The sequence below is a fragment of the Mustela nivalis genome (genome assembly GCF_964662115.1).
Source record: "Mustela nivalis genome assembly, chromosome: 9".
NCBI lineage: Eukaryota > Metazoa > Chordata > Mammalia > Carnivora > Mustelidae > Mustela > Mustela nivalis.
The window spans coordinates 54814612-54830970 of NC_139028.1; the positions used below are offsets into that span (position 1 = coordinate 54814612).

At 37.9% G+C, this 16359-nt stretch overlaps 1 protein-coding gene across 4 annotated transcripts in view; it reads left to right on the top strand.

Moving 5' to 3' along the window:
- PRCP (prolylcarboxypeptidase) overlaps nt 1-14018 on the top strand; it is a 73234-nt gene extending 59216 nt beyond the window's left edge. For all 4 annotated transcript variants that reach the window (XM_082682891.1, XM_082682892.1, XM_082682893.1 and 1 more), the window contains exons 8-10: nt 849-1013; nt 1695-1882; nt 13271-14018. In XM_082682891.1, coding sequence (XP_082539017.1) covers nt 849-1013; nt 1695-1882; nt 13271-13487 — 570 coding nt within the window. In that variant the 3' untranslated portion in view covers nt 13488-14018. The remainder of the gene's footprint in view (nt 1-848; nt 1014-1694; nt 1883-13270) is intronic.
- The last annotated feature ends 2341 nt before the right edge of the window (nt 14019-16359 follow it).

The following is a 16359-nucleotide window of genomic DNA, read 5'->3' on the forward strand; positions in this document are numbered from 1 at the left end:
TGCCTGCTTGTGATCTCTCTCTGTCAAATAAATATATAAAATCTTAAAAAAAAATACTAGAATTTCAGATGCTGATTATAGTCTAGTGATAGGAATATTTGGAAGCTGGTTTACTGCCTAATATGCTTCTTATCATTCCACAGATGTTGGAGCTTGGTATAGTTTTTCCATAAGAAATTTTATAAATTTTGTAGTTTCATAAAAACGTGCTTACTCATTCAGCTAGCATTTAGTTGTCAGATACTTTGCTAAGTGCTGAGTGAGATGTTCTGGAATTACATGAGTACAGTGCAGTGTTATAGGGGCTCTGCTATAGGGCATAAGTAGAAGCACAGGAAGTACAGGGCATAAGTAGAAGCACAAAGCGGGTGATTTAGATCTTCCCGACTTGAAGCCGTAGCTAATGATGGCCTTATAGAGGAGGTGATACTTGAGCTAAGTATCATAGAAAATGAATTGGTGTTTGCCAGACTAAATTAATGGAGTGGGAGAGTGGGAAAGGGTATTTCAGGGTGAGAAAAGGCAAAGAGCAGAGAAAGAGCCTGGTGTGATGGGAATGGTTTTGCTAGATTGGAAGAAAGGATGAGCCTACAGTGGTAGATGTGGAGGACTTTGCACCATGCAAATGACTGGTTTATTTCTGTAGCTAAGAGAATAATTTAAATTTTATACTTGGAAATTAATGGTTTATTCATTTATGAACGGGATTATACTCGAGATGAAAACTATCAAGCAGTGCTATTAGATGTTTAAGATTGTTTTATAGACAAATGAAAAATTTTTTTCATTAAAAATTGTGATTTTGTAAATATAAACTCTTTTTCCTTTACATTTCTTTAAAATGACAGGTAGTGTGCCAGTATTTGAAAAATCCCAGTGTATCTGATGCACAGCTTCTACAGAATATTTTCCAAGCTCTGAATGTGTATTATAATTATTCAGGCCAGGCGAGTTGCCTGAATATATCAGAGACAACAACTAGCAATCTGGGAACCCAGGGTTGGAGCTATCAGGTAAGCGTGTATCATTTCCTCAAGTAGAACTTACTTTTCACTGATATCGTTGTACTGTAACAGAGTTCACAAGATTTTGTCACTGACCTGGATCCAAATCTGGGCTCCATTATCTTACACTGTGAGACCATGGATAAATTCGTTCGTTCATTCATTCGTTCCTTCCTTCCTGTATTTAATCATCACCAAATATATTCTGGGTACTTACCCATTTATCTCAGAGATAAATAGGACATGATCTCTCTTTCAAATATAGCTCAGTGAAAAAAGATACTTATGTTACAATAGATCTTTCTAAGTCCTATAAAGAAGCATTTTATGGATACAGAAAAGAAGGGCAGCCTGACTTGACTCTCTCTCAACCTCCATTCCTTAATCTGTATGAGACTAATAATAATACATACCCTCCAGAGTTGTTTTGATGATTAATTATGATAAAAGATGTGTAAGAAAGCAGTTTACGAAGGAAGAATATATAGCCCTAACTTTTGTTAACTTCTTCGCTGGGCCTTTCCAGGAATAACAAAAGATGGTTTAACAGAGTAAAGAGTGGGTACTTTGAAGCCAGACTGCCTGAGTTCAAGTTCTAGCTTTGCTACTATTCACTGTATGACTTTGGGTAATTTATTTAACTCTGTGCCTCATTTTCTTACTGGATTCTCTTTTGGTTTCCTTTTATAGGCCTGCACAGAAATGATCATGCCTTTTTGTACTAATGGTATTGATGACATGTTTGAACCTCATGCATGGAACTTGAGGGAATTTTCTGATGACTGTTTTAAACAGTGGAGTGTAAGACCGAGGCCTGCCTGGATCATTACTATGTATGGAGGCAAAAACATCAGTTCACACACGAACATCATTTTTAGGTGAGTTTTTACTCATGCAAAGAAAAACTTTGGTTGATGGAGACATTTGTAGAATAGCTGAGAAGATAGAACAAGAAAAATGCTGACAGTAAACAATATAGAATGCAGTAGTGGTATCCATCATGTCTTTCTTTGAAAGATAGTGGATGCTGGGGCGCCTGGGTGGCTCAGTAGATTAAGCCTCTACTTTCAGCTCAGGTCATGATCCCAGAGTCTTGGGATCAAGCCCCGCTTTGGGGGGGGGGGTCTCTGTTCAGCAGGGAGCCTGCTTCCCTTGCTCTCTCTGCCTGCCTCTGCCTGCTTGTGATCTGTCAAATAAATGAGTAAAATCTTAAAAAAAAAAAAAAAGTGGATGCTGTGTAAGAGATATGATTTTATACTCTGTTACCAACATGGTTAAAGGCTTAAAAAGAATAATAACAATGACATTTAAATATTTTATTGAAAAAAGGGTAGCACAAAATGAAGCATCATCTGCTGCTCTCAATTTGTGTCGCTGTTGATACTATTACTAATTGTTAATAAAGGTGTTTTTAGTATTTATTCAAACACTTTTGAGGTGCCTACACAGTTCTGATTCAGGCACTAAGTGAGGCACTTTAAATAAGTTGCCTAATTGAATCCTCACAACAGTTCTGTGAAGTAGTTATTACAGTCCTGTTTTTACTGAGGAGGAAAGTGAAGGTCACTGTGTTCAGTCACTTGCCAAACCTTGTCTAGCTTTGTCATAGTTACTAAGTGATAAAGCAACTTTGTCATAGTAACTAAGTGTTAAAGCCAGATTTCAACGTTGGCCTGTGACTACAAAACCTGTGTTTGTTCTGCGTTAAGTTGCTTCTTTAGATGGAATGGATGTATTTGGTATTGGCTCAAGTCAGACATAATCTGAGTGGACTCCTGTGTGTATCTGATTGTGACTTTAAAATTTCCATATTTTTTGGTTTGAATAGTAGGCTGTCAGCTCTTAAGATAACAGTCAGTTACTAAAAATAGTCCCCAAATCTGCATAAAAATAGTTGTGAGATAGTGTATATACTTCTTAATGTGGAGCTATTGTTTAAACTGTGATTGTCATTCTTTTACAAGCTCTTTAAAATGACAGTCAAGGGGCACCTGGGTGGCTCAGTGGGTTAAAGCCTCTGCCTTCAGCTCAGGTCATGGTCCCAGGGTCCTGGGATCGAGCCCCTCATCGGGCTCTCGGCTCAGCAGGGAGCCTGCTTCCTCCTCCCTCTCCACCTCCCTCTCCACCTGCCTCTCTGCCTACTTGTGATCTCTGTCTGTCAAATAAATAAATAAAATATTTTAAAAAAATAAAAATAAAAAAAAATAAAATGACAGTCAAATTTGGCCTTCTGGATATGGCCAGTAGCTGAAGGATCATTCTCTGGATTTAGGCTGGTGGCACTGCCCTCTTTGCAAAAGAGCCTTTCTTACTAGATTCCTGCTGTTGGCTAACCCAACATGTTACCTGCACCAAATAAAAGTTGAAACACTTAAATGGAAAATGTAAAGATTCTTCGGTTTAATTTTTTTTAATTGTGTTTCTTTTTTTTTTTTTTTTTTAAGATTATTTATTTATTTATTTGACAGACAGAGATCACAAGTAGGGAGAGAGGCAGGCAGAGAGAGAGGAGGAAGCAAGCTCCCTGAGGAGCAGAGAGCCCGATGGGGGGCTCAATCCCAGGACCCTTGGGATCATGACCTGAGCCGAAGGCAGAGACTTTAACCCACTGAGCCACCCAGGCGCCCCTTAAATTGTGTTTCTTATTCTCAGTAGGATTTTTCAAAACTATACTTTTCCGCTCAATCTTATAAAGTGATGGTTGAGCAAATAAATCTAAGTATAGATTATTTAAGGAAGCTGTGCCAAACGAGGGTGTGTGAAATCAGAAAAACATGAAGGGACCTAAAGGACTGTAAAAGGCTTAAACACAATGCTTTTGATGTCCAGGTTCATTTTTGTTCTTCAGAAGAGGAATTACTTTGTCAGTTTCTTGTTTTTTCTTTGGTAATGTATCTCCATATAGTATTTAAATGGATTTCAGTAGCATGCTGATACTTTAAGCTCATCCTTCATTGCTTTAACCCTATAAAGCCGAAGTTCAAATTGAATTGTAGAGTCTTTAAATCCTTATATGAAGGTTTTAATATGTGACTTTTGGTTAAATATATTGTCCTTTTTTATTGGAGTCAACCAGAATAGATGAGTATTTTGGATATCAGTTTGAGCTTTTATTTTGCTTAGGCTATCAAAATCATCATCATCATTGGGGAAGAAGGCAGATTTTGTGAAAAAATTTTGGAGAATAGAACTGAAGCCAAGAGATGGGAATTATAGCTTAGTATTAGAAACTTTTAACTGCATAATAAGGTGGGACTTTCTAATAGAACTGTGCAAAGGTCAAATGAGCTGTTTTAAATAAAATTACTAAGCTCTTGGATCCTCAGTCTACTTTTCTGTAAAATGCTAATAATAATACCACTCACTGCACTGTGTTGTGTGATGCTTAAGAGTTAACCCAAGGAAATATTTGGCCCAGATTTGACAAATACATGTGCTCAAAAAATATTTGTTGAATGAATAAATGGAAATACACTCTCTGCCTTATACTTAATGTCCTAACCACAGGGAACTATTTGTTTTTGCGTGTTCTTTCACTTCATCTTTTTCTCCCTTTCTTTAAGACTCAGGCATCTTACAAGACACCTTCCCTGAGTCCTCCAGGGAGGTTAGATTTCTCCCAACCCTTTAGCTCCTCTAGGCCTGTGAATATCGCTTAACACTCTGTTGGAAATTATCTATTTCTTTCTGCCCCATGAGATTGTAAACTTCTCAGTGGCAGAGACTTTGTCTTAATCATATCTGTGCCTTTGATACTATGGTGACTGGCACATACTGGATGCCCACGAATGTGTGTGTGGATAAAAACAAGGAACAAAATACAAAGCTTAGAAAGGCTTCCAAGACATGAGAAAGTTTAAAAGCAGGAATATATGAAGATAGTGAGGTTTTTGTTTTGTTTTGTTTTGCAGTGGCAAGTCTACTTTTAAAAAGAAATCTTTATGCTGCTAGGTGTGAGAAATCCAATGTAAAAATTTTAAAGTTTTAAAAAATTCAAAATTTTCCTGAAAAATTTTCTGAAAAAAACACATTCTCAAAGTAAAGAAACAGCCTTAGGTGTCTCTGTTCTGTTTACTTCATGGTATCAGCTAGAAAAAGGTTCTGGTTGATGACTAAGTAAATGTTCAAGGAACCAGGTGGAAAGTGTCTTTATGTCCCTGCCTCTCTCCTTTGGTTGTCTCACGCAAATCTAGTTGTGACTGCTTTTCTGAATGAAAAGTTGAGTATGAATTTATCTGATCAGAGGTTTGTCAGTTAAATTAAAAGCTTGGGCTTTAAGTCAGGGAGACCTAAGAGTTAAGCTGTATAGACTTAGGCAAATTGCCAATTTGTTTAAGTTAGAAATAATGACTACAAAACAGAGATACTTTAATGAGTAAATAGATTGTCATGGAAGTAAGCACCGTGAGGGCAGAGATTTTGTCTGCTCACTGTTGAATGCATTGTACATAGTAAACATTTGTGGAATGAATGGTGACTTAATAAGTAGTAGCCATTATTCGTTTCATTTCAGTAATTTTTTTTTATTCCACAGTTTTGTTAGAAGGATTTATTTTTCCCCCAACCCCAACTAGTAAAGAATTATCTTATCAATGGTCATGCTCAGTTACTTAAATATAAATTCAAAAGGGAGTCCCTGAGGAGTTGGTTAGTTTAATATCATTTCTCAGGCAAATTAATTATTGCCAGTGATTAGAAGCTTGTTGTTGGGAATTTTATCCAGGCATCTAGATGCTCTCATAAAAGCCAGTATTCTTTCTTTCTTTTTTTTTTTTTTTTTTTTTTTTTTTTTTTGGGAAAAGTCCCAGTGGCTGGTTTAGCTTTCATGTGTCTACGACCAAGAAATTCAAGTCCATGTGCATCTTAGGTTTCTCAGCAACTCCAAACACTGTTGCTAAGCCACTGGGCTGATTCAGATGACCTTTTAAATCAAATGCAGTTTGCTTCTTATGTGGCTGTTGGGATGGCTTTTTTGTTTTGCAAATAATGGAGAGTTTCCTATCTGGGTTGGTTCTGTCAAATCAGAATAATGATAAAGGCTATTTGTTCACTTAAGAGAATCTAACTCCTGTGTAGTTTAAGAATTTATCTGGTATTTGAAAACTAAGGCTGCTAGTTTGCATGGGAGTTATCCTTTTTGTTTTTAACAAAATCAAAAATCTACATTTTTGGAGTGATTTATTTTTTCCTCAAGAATGATGTTATTAAGTTGCAATCGAATTAATTTTGTTTCTAAAGAGAAAGTGTGGTGAGAATAGAACAGGGACTTCTTTTTTTTTTCCCCAAAGATTTTATTTATTTATTTGACAGAGAGCGATCACAAATAGGCAAAAAGGCAAGGGGAAGCAGGCTCCCCGCTGAGCAGAGAGCCCCATGTGGGGCTCAATCCCAGGACCCTGAGATCATGACCTGAGCTGAAGGCAGTGGCCTAACCCACTGAGCCACCCAGGTGCCCCAGGGACTTCTTTTTTTTTAAGATTTATTTCTTTGAGAGAGAGAAAGAGAGAAAGGAAGAGAGAGACGGAGTGAGCATATGAGTTGGGGGACGGGCAGAGGAAGAGAATCTTCTGGCACACGTACTTCTTAGCATGGGATCCCATGGTGGTCTCAATCCCACCACCCATGAGATCATGACCTGAACTGAAACCAAAAGTTGGACACTAAACCAACTGAGCCAGCCAGGTGCCCTAGAACAGAGAGTTTAAAATTGTATTTCAAATACACACACACACACACACACACACACACACACACAATATACCTAAGTGCATATTTTCTCATTTAGTTTGTCATTTACCTGGAAAAAGTTGATCACATTACTTTTCTGGCCAGAGTTCTATGAGACAAGCTTTCGCATCCTTTTTTCATGATTAAATTACCTTTCAGAAGTATTAACACTTTTCATGCTTACAAACTATGATAATAATAATTATAATAATACCACACATTTTATAGTTTATACTTTACTGTCATATAATGTGAACCTCACAGTATCTCTGTGAGGGAAAGGAATTTTCTTCTCTTTAAAAAAATTTGGGGGGCGGGGTGTGCCTGGGTGGCTCATTCGGTTAAGCGTCTGACTCTTGGTTTTGACTCAGGTTATGATCTTGTGGATCAAGGGATCGAGCCCCATCATGGCCTCCAGGCTGAGGTGGGAATCAACTAAAGATTCTCTCTCCCTCTGCCCCTCCCTGCTGCTTTCTCTCTTCTTCTCTCTCCCTCTTTTTCTCTTTCTCTCTAAAATTAAAAAAAAAAATCTTTAAAAAATAAAATTAAATATTTTTTTTTCTTTGTAATACATGTGGGAATTAAAGTTCATAGAGGTTAGATGATTTACCCAAGGTCATGGGCTGGTAAGGGTATAAAACTTTGATCTTGTTAGTTAATTGTTCTTGCCACTACTACACATAGGTGAAGGTCAGTCTCCCTATATTTATATTAATCACTTATATTAACTCTGGTTTCCCATGTAAAAAAGTGTGGAGTGATTTCTTGTTCCTGAACTTGGATACATATATTTATGGATCTCTTTGTAGGGCATTTAGTACAAGGCCACAGATAACTATACACTTACTTTTTCCTCCATTCGTTTAATAAATATTTGGCTTCTAATATGTGCAGGCCTGGTTCTAGGCACTGTGGATATAGTAATAAACAAACTCTCTCATGGAGTTCTAATTGGAGAGATAGTAAAAATTGTACCTATAAATACGTTAGAAGGAGCTAAGTGGTAAGGAGGAAAAATAAACCAGGGGAGAGGCCATGAAATGTCGGGAGGAGGGAAAAGGTTTGCAGTTTTATTTTACTTTATTTCTTTTATTTACTTAAATAATCTCTACAGTGAATGTGGGGCTCGAACCTATGGCCCCAAGATCAAGAGTCACATGCTTTTCCAGCTGAACCAGTTAGGCTCCCCAAGTTTTGCAGTTTTAGATGAGTTACCAAAGAAGATCTCACAAGGGGGAACTTTTGAAAAATCATCTAATGGAAGAAGGTAGCCATGGGTTTGTGGAGTAAGAACACTCTAAACCAAGGAGTAAGCAAGGGTAAAGGACTTGAGAAGTAAATGTCTTATCATGTTCTATTCCATATACAGTAAGGAGGTCAGTATGGCTAGAGTGGAACTAATGAGGGAGAGAGTAGCAGGAGAGAAAATCAGACACCACAGAGGGTCCAGATCATGTACAGACTTGTAGAGTCTAGTAAAGATTTTGGCTTTTAGTTTGAGTGAAATGGGAAAACTCAGTGTTTTGAGCAGAGAAGTGACACAATCTAATTCAGGTTTTAACCAGATCAAATTGGATGCTCTAAGCAGGGAGCTAGGAATAAAAGCTGGAAGATCAGTTAAAACACTCTTTAGGCTAGAGATAATAATGGTGATTTGGGTCAGAGTAGTGGCAGTGGATGTAGTGAGAAGTGTTGAAATTCTAGATATATTTTTGAATATATAACTGATAGGAATTCTTGACCCCTTGGGCATGAAAGAAAGAGAGGGTTAAAAAATGACATCAAACTTTTTGGCCTAATCAACTAGAAGGATAGAGTTGCCTTCAGCAAACATTGGGAAGATAGTGAGGGGGTGTTTGGCAGTTAGGGACTCTTAAGAGCTCTGTTTTGGACCTAGTAAGTTTGAGATGTCTAATGAGATTTCCGTGTGAAAATGTCAAGTTGGCAGTTGAATTTTGCTTTTGAAGTTTAGGGGAAAGGTCCTCCCTAAGAATATTATTTGATAGTCATCTTGTATAGACTGTACTTAAAGATGAGACTTTCAAAAATGATTATGTAGGGGTGCCTGGGTGGCTCAGTGGGTTAAAGCCTCTGTCTTCAACTCAGGTCATGATCCCAAGGGTCCTGGGATCGAGCCCCGCATCGGGCTCCCTGCTTGCAGGGAGCCTGCTTCCTCCTGTCTCTCTCTCTGCCTGCCTCTCTGCCTACTTGTGATCTCTCTCTGTCAAATAAGGAAATAAAATCTTTGAAAAAAATAATTATGTAGATTATGGGAACCATTTCATATATCTGATAATGTGACCCTAAAGATTTGTAACAGTATCAGCAAAATGGAATATATATGAGAGAAATGTCAGAATGCACATAAAAATATTCTGTAAGTGAAATCAAATTATATGTAGATAAAGTTATACCAAGAGGTGCAGTACCAGGGAAAAGTGATCTAATAGTTCCCAGGTTCTTAAATCCAGGTATTTCAGTCTTTATTTTATTTTGAGGAATCTAAACATCCATGAGGTTAGGAAGCTGAGAAGCAGACCTGGAATTGGAACCCAGGTATGTCTAATCCCAAAGCTCATGTTCTTCTTACTCTGCACCACAGAAGTCAAGAGGATGTGTGCTGTTCATTTTCAACCTGTATCTATGAAATGTAGGGAAGTATAAGATTGAGCATTGGACTAGGCTTTACAAGGCCTGAGTTTGTATCTCAGATTTGCCATTTCTAACTGAATGATTTGGGCAAGTCTTTTAATTTCTCTCAGTACTAGTTTTCTTTCTTTCTTTCTTTTTAAAGATTTTATTTATTTATTTGACAGACAGAGATCACAAATAGGCAGAGAAGCAGGCAGAGAGAGGGGGAAGCAGGCTCCTTGCTGAGCCTAGAGCCCGATGCAGGGCTCAATCCCAGGACCCTGAGATCATGATCTGAGCCGAAGGCAGAGGCTCACCCACTGAGCCACCCAGGTGCCCCTCGATACTAGTTTTCTCATCTATGAAAGAGTTGTAATTAAACCCGCCTCACAGAGTTGTTATAGTCAAATGTGAAGGCCTTGGTAAACTCGAAACCACTCTATGCAGGTGTGGAGTTAATAACACTAAGGAGCAATTTGATTTACAATAGCATCAAGAATAAAATATTTTTAAATAAGCTTAACAAAAGAAGTATAAGACTTATACACTGAAAACTATAGAACATTGTTGGAAGAAACTAAAGATCTAAAATCCCATGTTCTTGTGGAGGAGGTAATATCAGTAAGCTGTTAATATTCCACAAATTGATCTACAAATTCAGTGCAATCTCTATCAAAATTTCAGCTGGCTTTTTCACATAAATTGACAGGCTGATTTTAAAATTCATATAAAAATACAGGAGACCTAGAATAGCTAAAACAATCTTAACAAGGAAGAACAAATTTGAAAAAGAACTCATACTTCCTTGTTTGAAACTACAAACTATAAAGCTACCATAATCAATACGTTATTATATTGTCATAAAGAAAGGCATACAGATCTTTCAAAGTGAATTGATAGTCTGGAAATCAGCCCTTGTTATGTGTATGGTTAATTGATTATCAACAAAAGGCCAAGACCATTTGTTGGGGAAAGAATAGTTTTTTTCAAGAAATGATGCTGGGGAAAAAGGATATTCACAACCCAAAGAGAGATGTTGGATCCCTATCTCATAAGCATACAAAAAATTAACTCAAAAATGGATCAAATGATTTTAAATGATAACTCAATTTAAAAGCTGTCAAACATCTGAATATTTTTTTCGAAGAAGATTTACATCTGGCCATTCAGCACATGAAAAAATGCTCAATATCATCAGTCATTTGGGAGACTCAAATAAAAACCACAGTGACATTCCATTTCACACCCACATAGGATATGATCAAAAAGATTATTAGTATTGGCAAGAATATAGAGAAGTTGAAACCCTTTTATAGTGGAGGGTAGTTGGAAGAAAGGCAGGCAGGGGAAAGGGGAAGCCCATTCTAAGAGGAAACTACCCTTGGTTCAGGGTGCTCAGGTGGTAGCATGGCTGAGCAATCTAAGGCAATAGATTAAGGCTTCTGTCTCTTTGGGGATGTGGGTTTAAATGCCACCACTGCCAAAATATTTTAGGGGGTACCTGGGTGGTTCAGTTGGTTAAGCACCTGCCTTCAGCTCAGGTCATGATCTCAGGGTTCTGGGATCAGAGCCCCACACTGGGCTCCCTACTCAGTGGGGAGCCAGCTTCTCCCTCTCCTTTTGTCTCCTCCCCCACCCAGACGCTTATCTGTCAATTAAAAAATAAATAAATAAAAAGAGGAAACTATCCTTAAAAGGAAAAAGACCCCATCCTGTTATTCTAAGCTTTACTGAGTGCCCCAGCTTTAAGTCTTCCTACTGGGAGGACTTATCACATGTATGTGGCAGAAAGGAAGGAAATGGCCTTCGGAGTCCTAAGCCAGGTCCCAGGGCCAGCTCAATGGTTTATGGGATATTAAAGCAAAGAGCTTGATCTGGTGGCCTGTGGCTGGCCAGCATAGCTTAGGGCGTTGTCGGCTGCAGCCCTCTTGATCTCCAAGGCTTCAACTACTCTGGAAGGAGCACTCCACCTTTCCCCACATGAACAACTACCTGATAGGTAGACATGTGCATGAACAAAAACCTGATTGGGTGACAGGTGCATATCTGTTTTAATCAGATTAAAACAATCTGCCAGAAATCTCATAAAAATGCCTGGACTTAGAAACTCTGAGGGCAACCCTCTCAGGTGCCTTCCCTCTTTGGGAGCTTTGTACTACCCATAAAGTTTACTTTGCTGCCCACCACTGTTTATCTGGTCTACCTCTTCATTCTTTGAAGTGATATGACCAAGAACCATGACACTAGAGGAAAAGAAATCCTGAAACAATTATGTTGCTAGTAGGAATGTAAAACTGTAGCTGCTTTGGAAAAAGTTTGACAGTGCATTAAAATGTTAAGTCACCATATATCCCAGAAATTCCATTCCAAGAGAAATGAAAGCCTGCACCCATGGAAAATGTTCACGGAAGCAATGTTGTTGATAATAGCCAAAAAGTGGAAACAATACAAATGTGCATCTGATGATTGAATAAATGAAATGTGATGTATCCATACAATGAAATACAATTTGGCAATAAAAAGGAATAATGTACTGATACAATGCTATAAGTTTCAAGATGAAACTTGAAAACATTACGCCAGAGTGAAATAAATCAATCACAAGACTGTATATTGAATAATTCCACTTATATGAAATGTAAAGGCAAATTTATAGGGGTAGAAAGTTGGTTAGTGGTTGTTTGGGACTGAGAATGAGGGAGAATGGTGTTGGAGAATAGAGATTGACTGCCATGAGTATGGGTTTTGTTTTGAGGTGGTGAAATATTCTTTATTGTGGTGATGGTTGTAAACTCTGAACATATTAAAAACCATTAAATTGTACATTTTACATGGGTGATTTCTATGATAGGGGAATTATATCTCAACAAAACTGTTAACAATATTATTAAGAATGCTATCAGTGGAGTATTGGGTTTTTACTCGGCCAAACTAAATAGCCAGTTAATGACTGATCCTATTTACATCATTCTGAAATGTTGTGTGAACCAGCCAAGACTAATAAAATACCATTTATTTAACTTAAAAGCTAATATAAAATGAAGATCTTTGAGTAATGCCCAAAGTTTCTGATTCTAGATCCAGAGGAACTTTTTTTTTAGTTCTACATCCTATTTCCCAAAGTAGTATTAAGAGGAAAGTATTAGTATTATTTAAAAAGAAAAAAGGGAGTGCCTGGGTGGCTCAGTCAGTTAAGCCTCTGCCTCTGCCTGGGATCGAGCCCCACATTGGGTTCCCTACTTAGTGTGGAGCCTGCTTCTTCCTCTTTCTCTGCTCCTCTCTCCTGCGCACTCTCTCTTCTGCTCTCTCTCAAATAAATAAAATCTTGAAAAAGAAAGCAGTTTTTCTTTTTTAAAGCTGAAATAAGTAGAGTTTTTTAAATAAGGGAGTTTGTTTTGTTTTTTAAAATCACTCTGGTAGTTAGGTCCTAGAAAAGAAGGAAACCAGTATAAATTGAAGGACTCATCTGTGCCTTACACTTGTGCTTATTCAGTACATCCACATCTACCATGTGGTTTAACCTTGTAACAACCGTAAGAGGTCGGCCTTATTACCTCTATTTTACAGATGAAGAAACTGAGTCTGGTAGCTTGTGTGTCATCTAGCTTTTGAGTGATGAATCTGGGATTGAAATTCAGCCTTCTGAATTCCAAGTCCTAAGTGTAATCTGGGATGCTTCATGGAGCACCACCTTCAGCCTTCTCTGATTCTGTTTCTTGTTTGTAGAAATATTATAAAACTTGAGCATGAAGCAGCTTTTTATATGACAGATTAGATCCTCAGATCAAATCCCTCAGGTTATGAACTTGTAATTTTAGATGTTATGTATATAATAGGTTTCTCCTATCTTATCTGGGTATAGTTATGAAAAACTAACAATCTTATTTTTTCTTCTTTCCCTCACTTAGCAATGGTGAACTAGACCCCTGGTCAGGAGGTGGAGTAACCAAGGATATCACAGACACCTTGGTTGCGATCACCATCCCAGATGGGGCCCATCATCTAGATCTCCGAGCCAGAAATGCCTTTGATCCCACGACCGTGATATTAGCCCGCTCCTTGGAAGTTAGACACATGAAGCAGTGGATCAGAAATTTCTATGCCAGTCTGAGAAAGAAGCACTGAACAGTTTTGATCATTTTCACTTCTTTTATGTTAATTCTACCCATGTTCCCATTCACTTTGATTTTCTACGTGTAATTACTTTTCCTTGTTTGTCTTTAGATTTGGTGGGGCGAAGGTTGAGATAGAAAAGAGGGTGATGGTGGTGACAGCAGCCTTCCCACATCCTGGGTCCTCGCCATCTTCACACAACCTCCAGGAAGAATCTCTTTGTGACACTTTCCTACACCATCAGTGGCCCTCATAACTGGAGCAGAGTTCCTGACTGCCTTTCACAAGAGGGAGAGTCGCTTCCTTTGTTTCTCTGCAAACAGGGCTTTCTCTTGGTTTTGAGGTTTAAGTCTCTTTGGTCCTTTTGTCACTCCCCAACCCTCCCCCCTGAAAAAAAGAAAAGCAGAAAATAGATAAAAATGATGTAATTGCAGCTGGTAGGAAGGATGTCTGATGCCAATCCAGGAAATGGAAGCCATTTCTTTTGTACTTGATTTAATGACTTTGAACTGTGCTGTAAATAAAGAATAAGGCTGGACCTTATACCTGTGTGTCGCTTCTGAAGCTCACTCCAGCTGTTGGGAATGCTGTGTACATTGGGCTTGGCTGCTTTTGGAAAGTCCTTTAATTTTCTCTCTTCTATTTGGCAGCTTTTTTCCATTCTGGGATATTTGCCACTGTGGTACTGTCAGTAAGAAATCTGGCCTTTTTCTGCTCCATTTCTCTTTGTTCCTAAGGTCAGTTTTGTGGTAATTTGGTTACATTTTGCCAGTTTAGAGAATGACTTTTGTTTTGCTTTTATTTTTACATTTGAGCGAGCTTTTATATACTGCAGTCACTGATGATATTTCAGTGAGAAGTCTTTAAAAATTGGTGAATCAGCTATTTAGAAGATAGAATGTAGTTATATTCAGCTTTTTTTTTTTTTTTTTTAATTTTATCTCCTGGTGGTCATTACTGCTGTCAGTAAAGTCAGAAGTGTCAGGGTGCTAAGAGGCAGGTGCACGAGAACTTTTCTGTATGGCTTCCAAAAGACAAGCTGACTAATTCATGCAGGCAGCATATTTGACATTAATAAATGGCCGAGCCGTTCTATTTCCAAGGGGTTGGCTTCTTTCAAGCAGTTCTTACACTGAGACCTTTCTTCAGAAGAGCTTTTCTAGGATAACAAATAGGGTTGGATCAAAACCTTTCAGGGACACAGAGAGACTAACAGTTTCTACTCTGTTGAAAGATTTCTTCCCTCTTGTTTCTTTTTTATTTTCTCAGTAATTTTTTTTTCTTCACCCTGCCTTGGGAACATTTTCTGCTTTTCAAAAACTATACCTTGAGCTCATTCATTTCTAAAGCACTTATTTTTTTTAAAGTGCAGATATAGAGTGCATTCTTGAGTGGGAAACTGAAATATTTCAGTTTCCTGGCATCTGGGAGATAGAGAAAAAAATCTTTGTCTGGTTTTGGAAGCCTTCAGTTCTCATTGTAATGTGTTGTCCATCAAAGCATTTAGTCACTATTTTCGTTTCAGTATCAGAGCAAAGTCTGCTGGAGTGAGAATTTAAGGGTCAAAACTACTAGTTTTTATTCTCTATCAACTAAGAAGTTATATAATACAGGGTTTAAATGCTTAATAGAGGAGATGCTTTACTATTTATTTTAGGTACCATTGATTTTGTGATACTTTCCTTGAAATTCTGCGCTTATTTAAAATCTTTAAAATATTTTGCCATTTGATTTAATATTTGTTGTTTGGATGAATTACATTTTTGTGAAGAGACATATTGTCAAAAATTGCTGTATTTTTATGCAAGTATAATTTGGTCTTATGTAATGTTTTTCAATGTATGTTTCATTACAGACAGCAGCCTTAAATTAGCCTAATTATAATAATCTAGAATTTAATTTTAAATTGAAAAAGAACTGGACCATGAAATGAGCCTTATTTAAGGCATTTCCTCATTAATAGATGATGCCTTTGAAAGACAACGAAAGAGAGACCTAAAGAATTGGGGTTATTTCTCTTTTTGTTACTTTAACTACCTGGAGTTAATAGATAGAAGGAAGGAAATAGGAATTTTTCTTAGGGGATCTGTAGGATCAAGAGATTACCCAGAAGAAACAATGTCTAGTCTAGTATATTAGAAGGTGAGGGCACCGCAGCTGTCATCCAGTCCAAACCCATCATTTGTAGATGATGGCATTGCAGCCCAGAGAGACAGGACTTGTCACACTCATTTCTGGTAGAACCAGGCCTTGAATCCAGGTTTTGTTTTGTTGTTTTTTAAATTGGTGTAGTGCAATGTCTATTTGGATAAGCAACAAAACCTCACCAAATCAGCTTATGCAGAAGAGGAAATTTACTGAAACTATGTAGGAATAGCTCCAGGATTTGAATAAAACTAGGAATTGTGAGGGAGGGAGTCCAGAAAGCCATGAAAGGTCAAGACTACTAATTTCTGTTTCATCTCACGTTCAACAGAGGTCATGAGCCTGCAGGTGAGATTTGTTCCTCAGATTTTTATAATTTGGCCAGCAATGTAAAAATGTGTATGAGCTTCAGAGTTACATAAAGGGCTTGTTAAAACACTGCTAAGCCTCATCCCAGAGTTTGTAATAAGTTGTGGGGCTGACCCTGGGAAGTTGCTTTTCTTACAAGTTCCTAGGTGATACTGGGGGATCTTCTTTTAAGAACCACCAGTGGAAAGAATTCTGAATTTGAGTATCTCAAGACAGGAAATGGCCCTGTCAATTTACCTCATTCCTGTTATCCTGCCTGGTTCCATCTGAATGTGGGATCTTTGCCTAAAGTGTCTCTTCCCGTGGTTGCTTCATTCTTAATCTGCAGACCAGCTTTTTCTCTGCCGGTACAGGCCCATGATGACTTCCC